This window comes from Cyphomyrmex costatus, unplaced genomic scaffold (assembly GCF_001594065.2).
Source record: "Cyphomyrmex costatus isolate MS0001 unplaced genomic scaffold, Ccosl1.0 scaffold192, whole genome shotgun sequence".
NCBI lineage: Eukaryota > Metazoa > Arthropoda > Insecta > Hymenoptera > Formicidae > Cyphomyrmex > Cyphomyrmex costatus.
Genome location: NW_017275954.1, coordinates 1,209,420 through 1,229,917, shown reverse-complemented (window position 1 = coordinate 1,229,917; position 20,498 = coordinate 1,209,420). Strand labels below are relative to the sequence as shown.

General features: G+C 38.0%; 1 protein-coding gene across 1 annotated transcript in view; it reads right to left on the bottom strand.

Moving 5' to 3' along the window:
* Positions 1-2,827, bottom strand: part of Fas2 (neural cell adhesion molecule fasciclin 2) — a 95,176-nt gene extending 92,349 nt beyond the window's left edge. The window contains exon 1 of the mRNA XM_018538141.1: positions 2,764-2,827. Within this exon, the coding sequence (XP_018393643.1) occupies positions 2,764-2,827 (64 nt within the window). The remainder of the gene's footprint in view (positions 1-2,763) is intronic.
* Between the last annotated feature and the right edge of the window lie 17,671 nt (positions 2,828-20,498).

Genomic DNA, 20,498 nt, shown 5'->3' with positions numbered 1-20,498 from the left:
GGTTGGTTGGGTGCTTGGCTCGGAAGATCTTCCTGGACATCGTTGTCGAGAGAACCCGAGAATGTGTGAGAGGATTTCTCGCATTCCCAGACATAAAAAATGCAATAAAAATTATGCAAAATATCTTGAATAAAATTGTGAATAATTTTTGTAAAAAAAAAAAAAAAGAATAGACTGATCTGCAACGTACGTTATTTGAGTATTTGTCAAGATTGCAGAAATATCATTGCTCCTCTTCATCCTTTCTCTTGTCGTTCTCCTCTCTTGATGTAATCAATAATTTTTTAAAATTAGCATCGTTAAATATCCATTAAGTCGAAGCGAGGCACATATTATAGAACTGTTCGGAATGGATTCCGATCGGAATTATTCCATTTTCCTTAGAAAACATAATAGAAATCTAAGGAATAATTGAACAATTCTGATCGGAATCCATTCTGAACACTTCTATAATGCAAACTCTGAAGAAATATTTAAATAGTTATAATTAAATAGTTTCCAAGTAATACTAAAAATTTTCAGAAAGGTAAAAGCAGTACTAAAAGTAAAATTTCTACTGCTAAGTAACTATAATACACATTAACCCCACATATTTAAGAGATTAAAATTACATTTGCTTAAATGAGGATACTCTAAATTAACATAAACATGATACAAAGTATGCAAAATTAATAAATGTAATGCACTTACAAGTATTCGCGGTGCCACAAAAATAGATGTATATACATAAAACATGAAAATAACAACTTTTAGATTTTTCTGTCGTTTAAAATATCAAGCCCAGTTTTTCATTTGCTAATTGTGATTAGTTAAGTTTAACCTGATGACAATGTAAATGTAAAAGTTGTATTTTTCTATTCATAATTAATCACTAATTTAATAATTTCGTAATAATTTTTAAAATTTTATCACTACAAAATCACTAATAATTATAATCAAATTTAGAAAAACGCGATATCTACATTATCCTTAAATTATAAGAACTTTGCTATGGTAAAAGATTGATTTCCGAGATGGTTAATCAAAAAACAAAAAACCAATCTTAATCTCCAAACATACAGAAGGCCTCCATAAATAATACATTCCGATTATAAACAATATATTATTTTACAGTACCAACGAACATTAAAATAATATTATTACGCAATCGTGTAGTTCTCAAAATTTGATATCGTTTAAATTTGTATAATAATTGACTTCTTAAATTTGTGACAAAAAAATATCGGATTACCATCGACGACACAATTAGACTTAAATATCACTTTTCAATTTTCCACACGACTGAATATTAGGTTTTCTAATGTAATTTTCATCGCCATCTTATTAATATAAAATTAAACTCGATATTGCGAGAAATATCATGAATGCTGTCGGGTGAAGTTATTTATAAAGAAAACGAATTTGCTTACAATTAGACATATATAAAGAAATTTTATTTTTAATTTTTTTATACCGTTTCAAACTAGATTATCGATTCTGCCAACAATTGATTGACCAATCCTTTGTCAGCGAATTTGTTCTCTTGGAGAGTCACTCATTTGGCATCGCAACATACATTTGCAACTCCATCGTCAATGAAATATCATGGTTTTCATTTATATCTTGATGAAGGTTTAATCCAGAAGCCGAAATATGTTATGTATTCTTTTTAATTTTATTCAATGGTATTTTTAATTTCACATTTCATATATAAATTAATTTATTTATTTATATAAACGACTCTCGTAATTGCCCTCTACATTTTTCTAATTGTTAGTGTTTTAAATTATAAATGAAATTAATAGCATTTTCCATTAGAAAAACTAGTGCAGCACTGGTACACTCTGAGCACAATTAATTTAATTTATATTATATATTTTCAGAGTGTTAATAAATTATTTTAATTAAATAATTTTTATTTAATTAACGATAATCTCATAATCTTAAGAGGATTAAATTACTCATTGACCTGACCCACTGAAAATGTGTGAATTAATTTACACTCAGTGTGTACTAGTGCTGCACTAGTTTTCCTAGTGGAAAATACCAGAGATTTAAACCACCGAGTTCAATCAGACAAAAAACTGGTCTTACACGATCTTAAAACTTCTCGAGACATATGATTCACGTTAACTGCGAATTTGCCAACGCTAATGATTCATCACTGACCAATTCACCCGCTTCCGTTCGACACAGTGCAAACGAGCGCAATTACCCAGGAATGACGAAACGCAGCATTACAAACCTGGGGTACAGGAAAGTCGCGTCGAACGCGGAATTTTGCGGGAACGTGCACCACCACCGCCGCCTCCTCCACCTCGGTGCGGAGCAAAAAGACCGTCGTGAAATTAAACCGGGGCCGCCACACTCGACGGTTGACGGTTAGCGGCCGTTTCGAATTCGAACGAACGCGCGTCGCAATTCGCGCGATGCTGTTGAAACGAAGGTCGGGCGGCGGTGGTGCGACGCGCGCCACTTCAAACTCAAATTCGAATTTGCACGAGCTCGAAAAGTTGGAAAAGAAATTCACATCGGATTCCAGAGGCGCGGCGCGGCGCGGTGCGACGGTTAAACCACCTGCTGAGTGCACTCTCGCGTGCTTACTCGTTCTCTCTCTCACTCTCACCTTCCTCTCTCTCGCGCGTTTCCTACACCGAGGTGCGGCGAACGATACACCGCACGAAGCGGTCCCGTGGGAAACCATGTGCGAGATTCCACCGACAGAAGAGATTCCTGTGTACGTTTATCGTGCGGTGAACAGGTGAATTATACTTTCGCGCTTACCTGTTAGGTGCAACAGCAAAACGGCGATCGCTACGCAGGTGGGACGCACGCGACAGGCTGCCATCGTGATCGCGCGCTGCCTATCTTCACTCTCTTCACGCAGGAAGACAAAAGTCCTCTCTCGTTCCTCCACCAACACCCTTTCTCTCTTTCGCTCTCTTTATTTCTCTTCGTGCCGTTTTAACGTTCACTGACACCACCCGCGACCGCGTACCTCGAAACCACCTCGAACCTCACGATCGATCGGGATCGAGCGATCAAGCGGCGCGACGCATTCGAACGATTCTACAACCGACCACGATGGAACGTCGCGACGTCGCGCTGGCCTATCTCGAACTGTGGCGGGGAGCGCCGCTTACGCGCTCGGCAGGACCTTCGGCCGCGCTCGGCCGTCCCCGTCGCTCACGTGACTCCGTCGGCACGCAGGTACGCCGATCGCCGAAGAGGGGAAGACGATAACCGTTTCGCGCGCGCGACGAACGTCCGAAGCATGATTTTTCTCTCACAGTGGAGATCGCGCAGGTAGGAGTATACTTTGTTTTCTTTTCCTTCAAATTTCGACATTGGGAATCCACGAATGTTTGTTGATTTCTACTCTATTTTCCTTAACCGAGCCGTTCTCTCTGCGACTACAGGGACGAGTATATTTCAATAAATCGTATTAAAATTCGCGTCGGACTCGGTAAAAAAAATTCTGCGGATTAAATAGAAAATGGCGAATCGCGAAAGTGTCACCCGCCGGCGCGATTATTCTTCAAGTATTATTCGAGTTGAGAATTAAATTGCGCGCGCACGAAGCGTATGCCATTTATTACTTTAGATTAAGGATTAAACCACGCGTTAGTTGTACATTTTTCACACGTATACGGGCCCAATATTGGGCGCGCGGTACCCTCCATATATCGACTTTTCCTAGATCGACCATTTATCTTCTCTCGTATACGGACGTCGTTGCATCGTACGCTCGTAAACACGCGGGCGTAACACTTTCCCAAACGAATATAAATCTCCCGGCGGCGAGGGATTTTTGTTTATAGGATATATACAGCAATCTTGTTTTCGGAATTTGTTTCGCTCTATGCTCTGCCCGCATATGTAAAAATCTGCGATTTATGGCAGAGGCTTATCCAGTCGCTGGTGTATAATACACACGCATAGCGCGTGTACGTAACAGGGTGTCGATGCAATATATGTTATAGTGATAAAAAATGAACAGTATCTAATCTCTGTTTGGCAGAACAACGCGGAGCATTAAGATTGATAGACCTGAGATTGAATAACTGTTGGCTCATTAATCCCGGAGGAATAAGGTAGATTAATTCTTCGACTGCAATCTTTTTTTACGAAATATTTTTCGCACAAGCGAAATTTCACTCTCAATTTTTCTCAAATTTCAATTGTTATTAAATAAAGATTTGTATTTAAAAAACTATTTGATAATGTAATATACAGAAAGAACGACTTTGTCGAAGTATCTAAAAATTTTGGTAGACAAAGGTCTGAAAATCATTTTGTTCGATTATGAAAATAATTACAAAATAATTGTGCTGAACGTTCAAGCTGATTAGTAAAATGTCAAAATTTTTTGGAATATTTTGTCATCATGCTTCAACGATCTGCATAATTATTTTCAAATCTGTATCTAGCTAAATTTTTAGATACTTTAACAAATAACCGTTCTTTCGGTATAGAGAGGTTAAAAAGTAATTTTGAATTTTTTTTTAAAGTCTAGATAAAAATACTTATATAGCCTGAATAAAAAGGATCTAGATTATAAAGGGAGGAAATGAAAATATGATTATAGACGGAAAATAAAGAAAAATTATTACGAAAAGAACGATTCTACTAAAATTTCTAAAAATTTAGCTAAACACGAATCTGAAAATAATTTTGTTAATCATCGAAATAATCATGTAAGAATCTTGATTTGAGTAATGTTGTAAAAAGTTTAACGTTTTAATAACAAATTTAAGCGGCCTACATAATTATTATATTTTGATAGTCCAACGAAATTATTTTCAAATCTAACTAAATTTTTAGATATTCCAGCAAATTGTCGTTTTCATGTACAAAGGGAAATGAAATGTAATCTAATATTAACTCTATTATAGTCCGAATGATGATTCAATTTAGATTAACATTTAATAATATTGTAGCGCGAATTAATTCCCGGAACTCAATGCGTGCGAATAATACGTTACCCCTCTTTCGTCATTATTATGTCACGTGCCTTGAACGTCGTCGTTTAACGAATCCCTCCTCGCCGTCGCGAGATTTATGATACGCACGGCGAGGAACTTTCCTTGCGTACCCAATCACCGTCATCGTCGTCTTCAACTAAGATTTTGAAGATTGATAGCGTATCTGTATCATATGCTGTAAATTCACGCAAATATTGCCATGGCGTTAATGATACGCCCGTAATTACGACTCTTGTGTATACAATTACTCGGAAAGCTTACGACGCGCGAACGATGCGGCTTATTTCCAAGTTTACACGGAGACGCGCTCTGATGGAAATAGGCAGAAAATCGAGCTGGTATTCTGCCGGAGGAGGGACGATCTCATATCTCAGAGAGGAAAGGTCTGAATTCAGTTAAAAGTATTATGTAGCAATTATCGCGCGATCATAAATAATTGTCAAACAGAATTCCCCATTCGAAAAATACTTTATTGAGAGCAAATTTATTATTGTATTTACTATACCTTCATTTGTGTTACGTCATTAAAATCCATTTAGTTGTGCTAGATCGATCCACGCAAAACGGTCCACGATTCATCCCGTTACAAGTGACGTCACAACTCGAAGGATGCTGCTCCGATACAGCTTCGAGTGTCTCCCTCCCCTTTTATTTCGAGAAGTATACAAACTCCATCAACGGTTACGACCTTCTCTCCTCGTCCTTCGTCCTCAAGAGGATCGTCCTTTTTTTCAAATAAACCCTCGCGTGCTTCACGCGGATTTGGACCCTTGGTTGGTCTTTCGTGACGTGAAGAAACACGTGGTTTTATGATGATCCTGAAAGACGAAGAAAAAAGAGGTGCAGACAGTGGGCGCCTCGCTTGTTTATCATTTGTCAGCCGTCTATTTGCACCAAGCTAAAATCTTGTGGACAGGGAATGGTCTTATACCATCTTTCTCCTGTAACGTCAAGTCGAGTGGTGACATTCGCCTCTGTGACGTCTATCGTACTGATCGATCATCCGATAATAAAAAAGACTGTGGCTCGTTAGGGGGACAATTGACGCGATTAAGTCGAAAATTGAACACCATTTTTATTGAATTCCTAGGGGAAGGAGGGAATAGAACTGTAATGAGAGCATTATTATATTGCAAACATAATTGTGTGCCATAAGCTCTCGTTTTCCGAGTATAATTATATATAGGAGAGGCATAATTACGGATCTATCGTTAATGCCATGGCAACATTTGCATGAATTTATAGCAAAGGTCGATTAATCTTCAATTATTGCCGCATGAAAGGTCATGCAGAATTAATTAAATATTATCCACTATTATCCGCCATTATTTTAAAGTTTGTATCTCCAGCATTGTTTACAATTCATTAGTTAGAAAGTTAACGCGCTTCTTGCACGACTAATTCGTCCGAAGCAAAACGAGCCGCGTCTGTTAAGATGATAGATCGTGATTCTCGCACGACGCCCGCTGAAACACAACGTTAAGGGTTTTATCGTCTTAAAGCTGCCCTAGAAAATCCGTCACGCTATTTACTGGTTTTCTGACGGCTTAGCAAGCATCGAAAGTGGATCTCATTTCACCAAAGTGCACAACTCTTTCCATAACGAGGGATATTCTGCGCCACCGCTCTTTTAATAACAAAATTAAGTAGCAACTTAATAACTTATTTAATAATTCGTAAAACTTTAAAATATCCTCATAATACAGTTTATTTCCGAGTTCCAGGATTTTAAAAAAAACTTGATAAAAGAATAGAAGATGATTTTTTAAATTAATTTCTGTTTACGATGTTAAGTCAAAATCTTTTCAAAAACCTTTTTACATATTGTTATATATTTTTTAATCGATATACAATTATTGGATACTTCAAATTAGGTATAATCTAGGCAGTTCTAAAAAGAGTTGTCGAAAAAAGAAAAATATACTGATAATTTTAATTATTTTTGTATTTTATTTTTATGATAAAGTATAATGAGGAAACATATAATACAAAAATGTTTTTTAATGACTTCATATGAATTCATGTGTTTTCTTGAAATCAATTTGTTAACAAATCGTCCAATTACGTGTCCGCTGCTTCCTGATTGTCTCGTTTAATCTTCCATTGCCGCGTTGCACCGACAGGGACTAATAAATACTTTTAGTGGATCATCAATTCCCGTATACCTTGGGACTAAAAGAGAGATTGGGAGTAGAAGAAGACAAGTTAAAAGAGTAGGTACTGGAGACTAGATGAATAAGAGCGACAAAGAAAAATGTCGGGACAACCGAGAAGTCAGACTAAAATAACGCCTCGAAACGCTCGTATCTTTCATCTACCAGGTTTGCAAGCGAGCTGGTTATTAAACACTTAAATCTTCCTCGATGTATGCATAAAAAAAAAAAACGAAGCCGAAAGCCCGTAGGAACAATAAGCGGGAGAGGAAAAGAAAATGGGAGTTGCGCGAAATAAATTTATGAGGGACAAGCGATCCGCTGTTCCTGCTCCTCTTCAAAAGCGACTGCTACTAAACTAAATATTTATTCCACGATCTTTCATCGACAACGGACTCTTCACGATAAACAAATAGAAATATTTCATTTCATCGGGTTATCGACATCCATTGCCATTGCTGAGTTGAAATATGCCGAGTGCTCGCTGTACTTTCATTTTAATATGCAATCGAGTCTTTGTATTTACACAAGTTAACGCTAAAATTCCAAATACATTTACAAAAGAGCTTGAGAAAAAATTAAAAAACAAGATTTCTTAAAAGAAAATATCAACATATAAATTAAATCTCTTTGAATTAGTAGTTTTTTTTCAAAAAATTTCGTGGAAATAAAAATTGTCAATTTCCGAGTTGAAAGTTTGGTTCGAGATAGGAGATATCGTGATAGGAGAATATCTGTGAGATAACATGTTTAAATTGAGAAATCTGATTCATGGCGTATGTTATTCTATTCTAATCTAAATTAGATTGTTTATATTCACGCGGACATTTCTTTCCACTGGATTTTTTGTATTCAACGACAAATTAATTTTCTTTTTTCCAAATATTTATTTATCTTTTCTTCAATATATCAGTTTTATAACAATGTTATTGTAAATATGGTATCCAAAAAGTGTTTATTTATTCTTTGCACGAAATTATATTTACATACAATTACCGGCACACGACAAAGCTTTCCCGTGTAAAAAGGGAAAACTTCTGTTGGCGAAGGGAAGGAATACGAAAGAACGCAAAGGCAAAATGTATGGTCGCGATGAATCATTCTCAGTATCAATCTGGGGGGGGGGGGGGGAGGGGGAGGAGGACGAAAGAAAGGACGCAGCTGCTTGTGATTTTATCTCGTGGAAAATTTGGATTCTGCCAACGGCGATTTAAAAAATGCGCTTACGTCTCGCGTTGCAACGCTTAAATACGTCACATGTTGCAACTATACATATAGTAGAAACCGAGCGAGCGCTCTATAGCTGCAGCTAACTCGATTCACGAGCGGTTTGCATTAACAACGATTAATTGTTCTCAAACAAATACAAATACACGGCTCTTGTATTCGCCACGGCAATTTCGCATCGATCAATCTCATCTCGCTGAACCGCTTACACGATTAAGCCGCCAACAGGTGCGCGCTTTGCAACCAAGGCCCACCATCACGTCGATTGTAATTCAGTCGATCATTGATAGAGGACGGAGGGATTATAGTTGGAAAACTAGAACGCGGGGAGAAGAGCTTGGCGAAAAGAGAGGAAGGTCGCGTCGACTTGGAAAAATGAATGATGAATCCGATCCTATTCGTCCGCATTTCCACTTCAGTCCTCTTCTCTTTTCGTTCCTCCGTCCAGCGCGATGGCATGAGTGTTTGCGTGCGTTCGTGTTGGAGCAGGTTCGCCGGCGCCTGAAAAGCAGGCAGCCAGGCGGGCGCCGTCGCTCGAAAGGGTTTCGCCTCGTTCCACCGACGAGAACGGCGTCTGTCGTCGCCGTTCATCCGCGAGCCGAAGCGGGACAGATAAAACGAGCGAGGGCGGATAATAAGAGACTAGAGAGAGAGAGAGAGAGAGAGAGAGAGAGAGAGAGAGAGAGAGAGAGAGAGAGAGAGAGACGGGAAGGAGGTTGCGCCCGTCGATGTATGTACGCCTCGAAGACCGTATCGTGGCAAGGCAACAGCCTGGAAGACGACACCCCAGCAACGTCCTCGTCCTGGCCTGGATGGAAAGGCCGGTCGACTGCTCGGAAAGAAAGAACGAAGCGTCCCCGGGTTGCTGTTTTTTGATGCCGTGCACACTGCGGATCGCGCACAGGGATATGAAAAGCGCCTGGAGGCTGGGCAAAGTACGCGAAACTCGTTAACGCAACAGAGGTAAATACACGAGAGGAAAACGAGGCTGGAAATAAAGAGACGGGGATATGCGTTTCAAAGGGTACTCGTTTGATGTCGGCGTGTTTACCGCGAAATAAGCGTGATTACTGTTCAATCGTCAAGCAAAAGATTAATACGTGATATCGCTATCGTCGTATAATTTTAATTATTTTGACGAAAGCGTATTATTGGTTAGTAACTGCGAAACACGCGCTCGTTTGACTAGGATTTTATACGCTTGCGAATTTCGTTACATTTTTGACTATTACTTTTTATGAAAATATTTTATGAAAATATTATTTAATATTTAGATATAAAATGTTTTCATCAAGAGCGATGCTTTTATGAAACTTACTTTTAATGAAAATATTTTGTATCGTCTCTAAATATTAAAATTCTGTCTTTCAAAAAAATATCCATATTTTATTTGAGCCGATTAAAAAATATATTCTGATCGATTAGATACGTAACGCGCAATCAATATATGATCAAATGTCCAATATTTCCACTTATATAGAAACCTACGTATGTTGCTAACGATATCGTTTTCTGTCAGTTGCCGCCATAAACTAGAAAATAAATTGCATCAGCGGTTATGATAGCATTCTATTGGTTTGTCGATTCGTTTCGTCGATCAAACTTCGTAGTGCAATATTTCAGAGGTGAGGTAGCATTAGAGTATACTCCAATAATACCTCGGACAAATCGGTCGATTCATCATTAGTTTTATTGTCAGTTTCGACATCTGCGAACTTACTAATCGCGATACACATTTTCCCCATCACTTATTTGAAGAATCCTTAATTCTATCATTTATATATTTGAAGAACTTTATTTTCCTGAATTCAGTCACTCACTTGAAGAATCGTATCAATACACGTATATACATATGGAGTTCGTATCTTCATTAGAATTCCGAGCAAGTTTCGATTCCGGTGGATAAGTAAAGCCTGAGTGCAATCTTTACCGTGAGTTCCCAGGAGGAAATGAGAGGTAAGAAGAAATCGAGCCCAAGTTTCCGTGGAAAGGCCGAGACGCGACAGGCTCCTCGCGGTAACGGAGTTACATTTATTTGGTCCCCCGAGCAGGAAGGTGATATTTTTCCAAGGGGGAAACTTTCAAACGCCGTCGGTGACTGCTTCTTGCCGTAAAAGGGCGGCATTGTGTCCACGGTACCTCTCTCGCTCGCGTTTCACTTCGCGATATCACTTTGTGTCTCCTCTCTCTTCTTCCTGGCCGGAGAGCATAAACACTTCGCGACGGCCGGAAGGCAGAAGTTTCGTCTGAACGGTGCCACGAGAGAGGCGAGTTAGGCGAAAAGAAGGACAGATGGATTTATTTCTCGTCGGGTTGGCGTGCGCCCCGATAAGACGAAGCAGACGTATGAGGGCCCGTAAAGCCGAAATGTCCCTCGTAACTTACTGATTGACGAACCGCGCGGCTCCAAGATCTCGGGATACGAAGCCAGGTTACCGCGGGAGCGGACTCGCAAATTCGCTTGGCTGCTGCAAAATTTCTTCTAGGACACGCTCACTTATTTAACGCACCACCATAGCCTCTCACAGTCGCGGCACGACCGCGACGTCTCGTTCCGTTCGTGGAATACTCGTGAATTAAAACCGTCACCTTACATGAGGCTTTCTGTAATATTTAAACGAAAAATTACGCTGGCAGGCTGACGAATTATGGTAATACGTATTTAGATGAAAAGAGAGAAAAGCGTTTGGAAGAATTCAACGGAATAAGGCAACCTGCTGGTTAATATAAAACGACGTGAATAATTTAAACCGCGAAGACCCCGCGCTTTACCGTCGCAGTTTCCTAAAAATAGGTTCGCCCGTTTGTTTCATTTTGAATAACCGCTTACCAGAGGCGTAAACACTCTATATTGAATTTTATGTAGCATTTTGTAGGGCTACGTCGTCGGGAAGACGAAGCAAGCGGGTTGCATAACGGCTTTTTACGACAGACAATTTTTTCTTCCTGAATATCGAAGAAAGTAATCGTGTGTATATTGAATTTCATGAAGCAAAGAAAATATAATCCTACGTACAAAAAAAATATTCTAAAATATTTTGCATACATAATTACAATATTTCATTGATTTCTCTTTCTCTCTCTCTCTCTCTTTCAGAATATTTCTATTTGTTTTAATCCTCGATAATGAAATTAAAATTCTTTCCCAATAGGAATTAATAAAGTAAGATTAATTTTTGATGAAAAAAATTACGGATTATTTTATGATAAATAAAATTATCGTCACATGTCGAGTTTTTGATTTCTCATCTTTTATCAAATATTATTTGTAATCACATGTATGTAATATAATAATATTGCTCGAGACTGTTACCGGATATTTTTTCGATGCTGATAACAAAAATTCGAAATGCCCCGTACGTTATTTAATGCAGCTGTTTATCGTAAATTTAATACGCTCGCGATATCAACTCGAGTCTGCGTCTGAATTCAGTAAATATTATCGTTACGAAGTAATGTGCTTTTGCTCGAGACACGCCAAGGGCCCCGATGCTGATGTATGGTTCTGAGAAGCGTGCAGAGTGCAACTGATAATTAACGGTTCATTCGAACGCGTATAACCGCCACATGAGTCGACGTTGACGGATCGTTCGTGACGACGAAATATTCAACGGCTAACGAATTAATTTTGTATACATATAATTGAGGTAAAAGACACCGTTTGACATTATAATAAGTGTTGCGCATTTGCAGCATGATAATTACATATTTGAAATATATTAATTATTATACACACATTAATTATTACACACACATGTATGTAATGCGTTTTTATGACGGTGTTTACAATTTCGCTTATATATCCGTAAATATTCAAGAGAAAGAAAGACAGAGAAAGAGAGAGAGAGGGAGATATGAAGAGAGATAAATGGTAATAAATTTCCAGTTAGAAACAAACAATTTCGCGTAATGTGAATATTCCATCCTTCATTCTCTGCGTTATGTGTATTGCGAGAGGAGTCATAAATCAATATTTTGATGAAAGGATATATGTATTTAGAATTAACAACGATATTGTACTATCACGTGTATCATATTAAATCAGTTAATATATATGATCATTTATAACGATATCTAATATCTCTTCGTAAAAAATAACAGAAATTCGTGGATAATTAAAAAAAATATTTTTCATTATCACTTTTGAACTTTGATACGCTCCGGAACTGATATTTGGAATTAAGTCAAAAGCTTTGACTTTGATCACATTTGTCTGTTCCATTGATCGCGCGGTTACTATTACGATTGTAATACTACGCTCGATATCCCATATCATGTCGCATCGTTTTTGTAGCTCCTCGCATTTCGGTCCTCCTCTTCGAAGATGCCATAGCGATGCGGCGAGACGGCCGGACATATGCGTCGGATGTAGCTTGATATGAAGACTTGGCAGATGGAATCGACGCAGAACGTTACACATTCGTGGTACAAGCGTATTGTGTCGATCCTAATCCGATTACACGGCCCATTGAAGTCAGAAGTGCGATCTTTTAAAAGGGGCTAACGTAATACGCTTGTTAAACGCCGTACGCGGAGAGAAGGCTGCACACGGAACGGAGTCGAGGATCGATATTTTCCGCGACGTGCTCCCCGCGTTAGCGGTGTAGAAGGATACGCGTTGCCAACACAATCCTCCGCCCTCGTCGCGTCGGTCAGATAATCTGGTGGGAAGCTCGTTACCCTCGTTGCCGCTCGTATTGCGGAATTACTGTAGTCCTCGAATTTGTACCGCGAGCGAACCCTCTCACACCCTTGGATACTACTGAAACCGCTATCTTTACTGGTTGCGGCCGGACGAAATGTACAGAAGCATCTCGAGCCGCATCCTCGCCGCGCTTATCAATAGCTATACCGCACGAAAAAATCGCAGCGTAAATTCCCAGCGTATCCCATGTTTCCCGATACTGTAAAATGTGCAAGCTTTCAATATATCGTGAAAGCCGCTCATATGCTATTTTTGATCATCCTGGCATGGTTTTATAGCTGACAAAAATATTTGTCTACAAAAATATTTTTGTACATGTTGTATAATATGTTATATCTGAAAATTTAATAAGAATTAATAAAACTTGACTTACTTAAGCAAATATTATTAAAGTAACCGTTATTAGATAATAGTGATTTAATATAAAAACGATTATATTTGTTTTAAATTTTTATATTAATATTACAAAGTTTTTTTAATATTATACATTTTTTATAAAGATATCTTAATTAACGCTCGCAATATTGCTTCGGGATTTAAAAAAAAAAAAACGCACTGAAATAATCAGTATATTTTTTAATATTTTTATTTATATTTTCCTTAAATTTTTTTTTTCAGAATTCTATAGTAGCCATGGAATTTGCGTAAACAGAAACAACAAAATCTACCTCGAAATCATGGTGTGTTTGTGGTTGGAATCCGACAAGGTTAGGCGGATAAAACAGTGCACGTAAGCGTCGTAAAAATATGATAAAATAAGAAGCTATATTTTACGTTAAACTATCTGCTAAATGCTTTGCTGTCATAATTGGATCCCCTCTTGTACATTAGCTGTGAAAACATTTTCTCGTTTGCGATGCCGCGGGCGTTGCGGAACACTAGTCTTTCCATTCTTTACTAGTTACAATGCAGAATGCAGACGATTCTCGACGTTCTGCATATTCAATTTACTTTTTTTATATTTTTCTTTCGCTATCCCAAACCTTTCTTTTAAACGACAATCTCAACAGTAGCAATTTTTCCGTACAGAATTAAAGCAATACAATTTCAATTTTAAATTCTTTGTATTTTTGATAATGGCATTTGATTTAAAAAAAGAAAACGTGATTGGAGAGTAAATTATAACTGTAATTAACAATAAGTTATTTCATATATCATCTTGATAAATTATAAAGTATTTTAATAAATTATTTATAAATTAATGTATCAGAAGAGAAGCGGTATTTCTTTTTAAATGTCGTATCTGTCATATCAACCAGGAATACATAATGCTATTAATAGTCGAAATAGCTACTTTCTCTAGATTCTTCCGTTCGCCTTTTATTTAAATTAAAGCCCATTTAATCGAATCTAATAGTAGTGCAATGGCACACGCGACTGTGTTCAATTTTAATATACAAATGGAGCCAATATACTCTAAAAGAGATAATTGCATTAGGCCAACTCGATACGGATGCTCATAATTCAAGAACCCATTGCCCATCTATTTAGGATGTCCACGAGCGACGTAGCGACCCTTTATTTAAGTGTACGCCGCCCCTGGCACTCGCCGTGCTTCTCCATCCGCGACCGATCGAGAACCGTCGAATAAATGATCGACGAAACGGGAGAGAAAATTTATATCTCATTTACTCGATATATACCTTCCCTTAAGTACAAAGTGCTCCTTTTATCTCTCTTTTACTTGCGAACATGGCAGCCACGCGTATGTGTGTACATCGATAAACGCGTAAACGCCATTCACGCGAAAGAATTTAATGCCGAAGAAGCATGACCCAAATTTACGCGACAAGAGAAATAGTTAGAGAAAGTATCGTAATTTTATGTGCTCGCGCTGAAAGCTTCATAAATAATTTATATCGTTAAACGTATATTGATTTAACGTCTTTCGAAAATCTTCCTTATCTGTATTAAAATTTATCAGCCCCGAGTCCATACCTTTGCATATATACATTTCTTCTAATTCACAAATTTATATTAAAAAAAAAGTTTTTAATGGAAAGTTAAAAATGCAAGATTTTATAATGAAAAAATGGCAAAGTTTTTGCATTTTCGAGTTAAATTCAGTGTATATTGCTGTTGCCGTAAAAGACATAACTTCCACGGACGAAACTTTATATTTGCTTTATAAACATTTTCCTTTTACTCTCGCCAAAATATTTGCGAATGCAATAGGATTGGATAGAACGCGGAATAATACGGAAAATCTCAATTCCCAACGGAAATTTCTCAAGTGTACTTTGCCACACAATAACGCGTACAAAGTACAATGAAATCCTCGCCGTTATAGTGTTGCAGTTGAAGTGCAATTGTAGCTTACACTTTGAGCATGATGAGAGCGGTAATAATAAAAAGCGCAATTCATGTAAAGTATTTGCGTATTTTAACAAAGTTCCATTGTATTGTACTAGAGTGTTTGTTAGAGTGTTGACCAATAATATTGTGTGTGTATGCAGAAGTACAGAACATTCGGCGAGAATATGCTGTTTACTAAATGAAATACAATACTTAATTTTACTTAACAAAATTATGTATATGGCGAACATAAAAAAAGATACGCGGAAAGAACGATTTTGCTAAAGTATCTAAAAATTTAACTATTATAGATACAGGTTTGAAAATAATTATGTTGTACCATCAAAATAATTATTTAGAACACTCAAGTATTGATGGCAATACTGCAAAAAGTTTTAACATTGTAGCAACCAATTCGAGCATTCTACATAATTACTTGATGTTCGGTTTAAACAAAATTATTTTCAGATTCGTATGTACATATTTAATTGAATTTTAAGATACTTCAGCAAAACCGTTCTTTCCTTGTATATCTATATTGGAAATACGTTTTCACTTGAATCGTACATATTCAGCGTAAAAAATGAAAAAAAAAAACTAGTTTATTCTCTATAAAATGTTATATTGAATTCTTTTTCTAAATAAAAAAATCATATCCACGATTATTCAATAAATATACAAAGTGAAAGGATTAAGTTAAATACATTTAAAAACGGTTGTTAACACAATTTATCTCTCGTTAAAACTCCCGTCTCTCATGTCATTCGTGTTACAAGTGGCAGCAGCAGTTTTATCCTTTTACGAAGCATGAAAACCCTCTGACGATCTCTTTAACGGGAAACACCGGGCTGGCCTGGCTGGCTTGAATCCCGTTTCGGGCCGAGAGGGTGGTGCAAAAAGCGCCCGCGTACTTTCCACGGCGATCTCTCACAGGAGTACGGGTATCCTGGCAACCGGCGACCCGGCCGGCTGGACTACCTCCAAGGACAACGATCTGGGTTAACGTCGCGAATTCGTGCCGACGCCACCACCATTCCGTCTTTCTGCGAGGCCACGCTTGACGAATTGGCTTTGAAGCTTACACCGTTGCCAACGTATCGATTCGCTCGTTTTGCGGCAATGTTACTGTAAAGGGATATCCCAAAGGAGATAAAGTCCGGGGAAATAAAGCGAATAAAGAGCGCGGTGCAAATTTTCCGGGTCGATGTATGCTGAAAACGCTTCGATTGTGGAAGGGTGAAATGTTATTCCGCGGCGCAACCCTTTTGTTGCCCTCGGGACGATGTAGCGCGCGGAACATTGCAGATGCGATGCAACGTCTTATACAAAGTCTAAAAAATACATAACGTGCAGTCGCGTTTACACATTTCTCGAAGAAACGCTTGAAAAGTTTTCACTGGAGAGGCAGCGTTAAGTAGAGCGAGATAAAACTAATCTTCAATTATTAATTTAGCTGCATCGGGAACGGTGACGTCGGCATAAATATTTCATATATTGTTATAGCATTAATTTCATATATTGTTGTAGCAGAAATTGTGGAATTCTGTCGCGAATACGCGCGCAATCATAGATCATGAATTATAGATCGCGTGGAATGGGTTTTGAGTCATTATACGAAAAATGTCGAATTATTGCGCAAAACTGCAAAGTGGTAATACTTAACTGCACATTAAGGCGGAGACGTAGGAGGGTACGAAACCACTGACCTTTCGTTACAGCTCGCACGTAACGACTATATTTTTAACATCGCTCTCGGCATGCCGCCCCACGTATTTCGCATTAGAGCGAACTTTGCACTTTAATAAACGATTATGTTGTCATTGTTTGGAAATATTTTTAACATTTCTTATAATTGTGATCCGCGGATAATCAATCCTACCTTGACCGATTCATGTATTATCCGAAAGTGCGGTAAACGTATGTATTGCGAGATTTTCGACCGTTGTCTTTCGACCCAGATACATACATACGTCAGGCGAGAGCGCATTCATGTCGACGGGGTCACTGTAAATGTAGCGTAAGCGGAAACATCGATGCCATAAGGTCTGAGCATGTTAACAGTTCCCGCGTCCGAACGGTGTCCGCTTAGGACGACGGGACCACCCGGTATATTTATTATATTTGTTCAAGGCCGATGCGTTTAATGCCTGCGTAATAATTCGTATAATACGCAGTAATATGCTACAATAGTATATTGTCTGGACCGATTGAGAGTAGAATCAGAGGGGCGCAGAATGAGGTGGAGAGCTAGGAGTATATATATATGTATGTAAGCGCCATGAGTGAATCACGAAGCGAAATCATGGTACGTTCAACCTGCGGAAGGGTAAATTCGACAGATGCAACCAAGATATCGATTAGGTGGGGCAGCTCGTCGCGCGATTTGACTACGCCGTTATCAGGGCTGCGACATATTCCACGTTTTATTCTGCAAAACTTTCGCGGGTATTGTCTAACTTTCGCAACATTGTCACGAACAATAAAACGATTGTATCCGTGTATACGGTTTGGAGAGAAAGATTTGAATGACATGTTTGGAAAGTTCGCGGACATCCGTCATTGAATTGCGATCGGTGTTAAAGTTGAACGGGAAATTTTTACGCTAGAAAACCCGTAGCTTTGCGTGTAATTGGAAACACTTCGACAGCTCTTTAACGTTTCGAAAGGGTCAAGTGATCGTTGAATAATGGAATAACGATCATTGAGACGTGTTCTTCTCATCCGCTCGCTCGCAACATTCGCATTAGCGGTGTTCATTTGTTATTGAAAGCGGTATTGTGCGTATAGTATGTCATATTGTTAAACGGTCATGGTTTTCCAATGTGCGTTTTCTGAAACCTTTAACGCATTAAAACGAACAATGAAGTGAGATCCGCGTACATAAAGTTGTAAAAGTATACATAAAAGAAAAATTAAACACACTCACAGGATAAATCATTTTAATTTTATATCAAATTTTATTATGCAATCTTTCTTGTCGAAAATATTTTCGTTAGTTTATTATTCAAATCAAATTACTATTAAACCTACTTAATGTTTAATTATTTTTACATTGCTGAAAAATATTCAAAAAGTAGTTAATAAAATTCCGTGGTTTGATCAAACTTTTTTAAGGGTGTCTTATATTAGATATATTATAAAAAGTCTGATTATTACTGACTATTTTATACATATATGTATAATACATGTTATGGATATCCGTCATATTCGCGATATTGCATGGTGTGTCCATGTTATTTTATTCAAACTTGAAAAACATCAGAGTGTCATGTAATATTATAAGAACTTTATATGGGATATTTCTTTTATATATGTTGAGAGAGAGAGAGAGAGAGAGAGAGAATAAGAGGACAAAGTGTGAAACAACAGTCGGATAATGGAAAATTTGGTGAAATGTTGTAGATTGTGTTATTTTCACGTAGTACAAAATACGATCATATTTTTTGATATCCTATTTTGAAAACGTGAGAAGTGCATAAATATAAAATTATTTCCGAAAAACTTAAAAGTTTCATGTTAATGTTTTATAGCGTTATATTATATTAAAACATTTAAATGTTGATTTTTAAAATTGTTGTAAAACATGTCAATACTCATGCCTCCTATATAGAGAATGCGTTGCCATTATACCTTTGAATATTGTAACAAATTTTATATTTTATTTACGCGTAGAAATATGCTTAAACTATTGGTGTGCAGACAGCGCATATATTGTATATCGCATGTATTTTTTAACGCAGACGAAACTGCGCGGGTATAACATATGTGACATAGGAATCGAATATTCGTATTTATTTTATACACTGCAGTGCACGAAGTCCGATTATAAATTTCATATACCGCGGAAACGTGAGGTTGACAACCCAACATCTGTCAAAAGTCTCTCATTACAATCATCGTAATTGAGTGTTCTGGGATATTGCCATATCAATTATGAAATCATTCTTAATTTAAAAGCATAACGAAGTTTGATTTTATTACTTTACCACCTTATTTTTCGCAATATACGTAGGTATATATTGCGATCCGGCGCTGTTCAAGTATAACCACAATAAACGAGAACTGTTTGGATCAATTCCAATGCGAAGTACGCACATGTCCTCTATGCGCAGCCACATATCTCACCAATTTGTTGCGGGTGAAAAACACAAGTGTAGCAGTCGTCGCGTTCATATTTTACGTATACTTCCTTCCGCCGTTTTCCGATACACATGCGTTTCATGCCTGTCCCACGTCATGGGCGCAGCTGACGGATTGGCGCGCCGCATGACGATTCCTGAATGCATCATTCTCTCGGAACTTAACGGTAGTCGTGGATGCACGACTTTAAATTTTAACGGGAACAAGCAGAAACTGCAAAATGTGCAGTTGTTCCTATTACAAACTCGACCAATACTTTTTAAATATTTTACTTTTGTTTACAAATTTATTTAAGCTTTTTTTTTATACAGTGTAAACACAGTTTGGATAGATTTTATCGCGAAATATTGAAATTAATTCTAGAATTAATCATTCTATTGGTAAAACATTTATTCTCCATGTTAATCGTAATATTGTTCCATTTTTCGCGTGAAAAAATGCAGCAGAACGTACAGTATAAAGAGATAAAAATGATGTGTAAAAATCTTTCCAGTTTGCGGTATATACACCGTAATAAGGCACTAAAGTACAGAGTGTCGGCAAGAAAGTTGGCACATCCACATCCTCAAGAAGCACTCGAGCCCCTTCGTCACTTCTTCGTCGGTCGAAATCGCGATGCGTGCTCGTGCCTCCGCCAGTTTTCCGGCATTCTAATTTACAACCTGTCAAAGCTATGTGCCGGGCCATCACTCAGACACTCATATCGCGGAAAATATGCATAATTCATGGAGAGCCCGGCGTGTACCGCGTACAATATTCCGCGAAGGTCGGCGGACGAGCGTTATCCGAGCCTCGGTTCGCGATCGACCACTTGAAAACTCGCCGCTACTCGAATTTGTATGCTCGATGTGAAGCGCTGTGAGCCCCGGCGGATGGGGTGCATTCAGGCGCACCCGCCGGTTCATTTGAAATATCTAAATGGATTAATTTTATCGATCGAATCGCCGCGTTCAACGCGGGAGACGAGACAACATTAACTCTGTCGAGGAGGTTTAGCGAATTTCTGTTGCACGG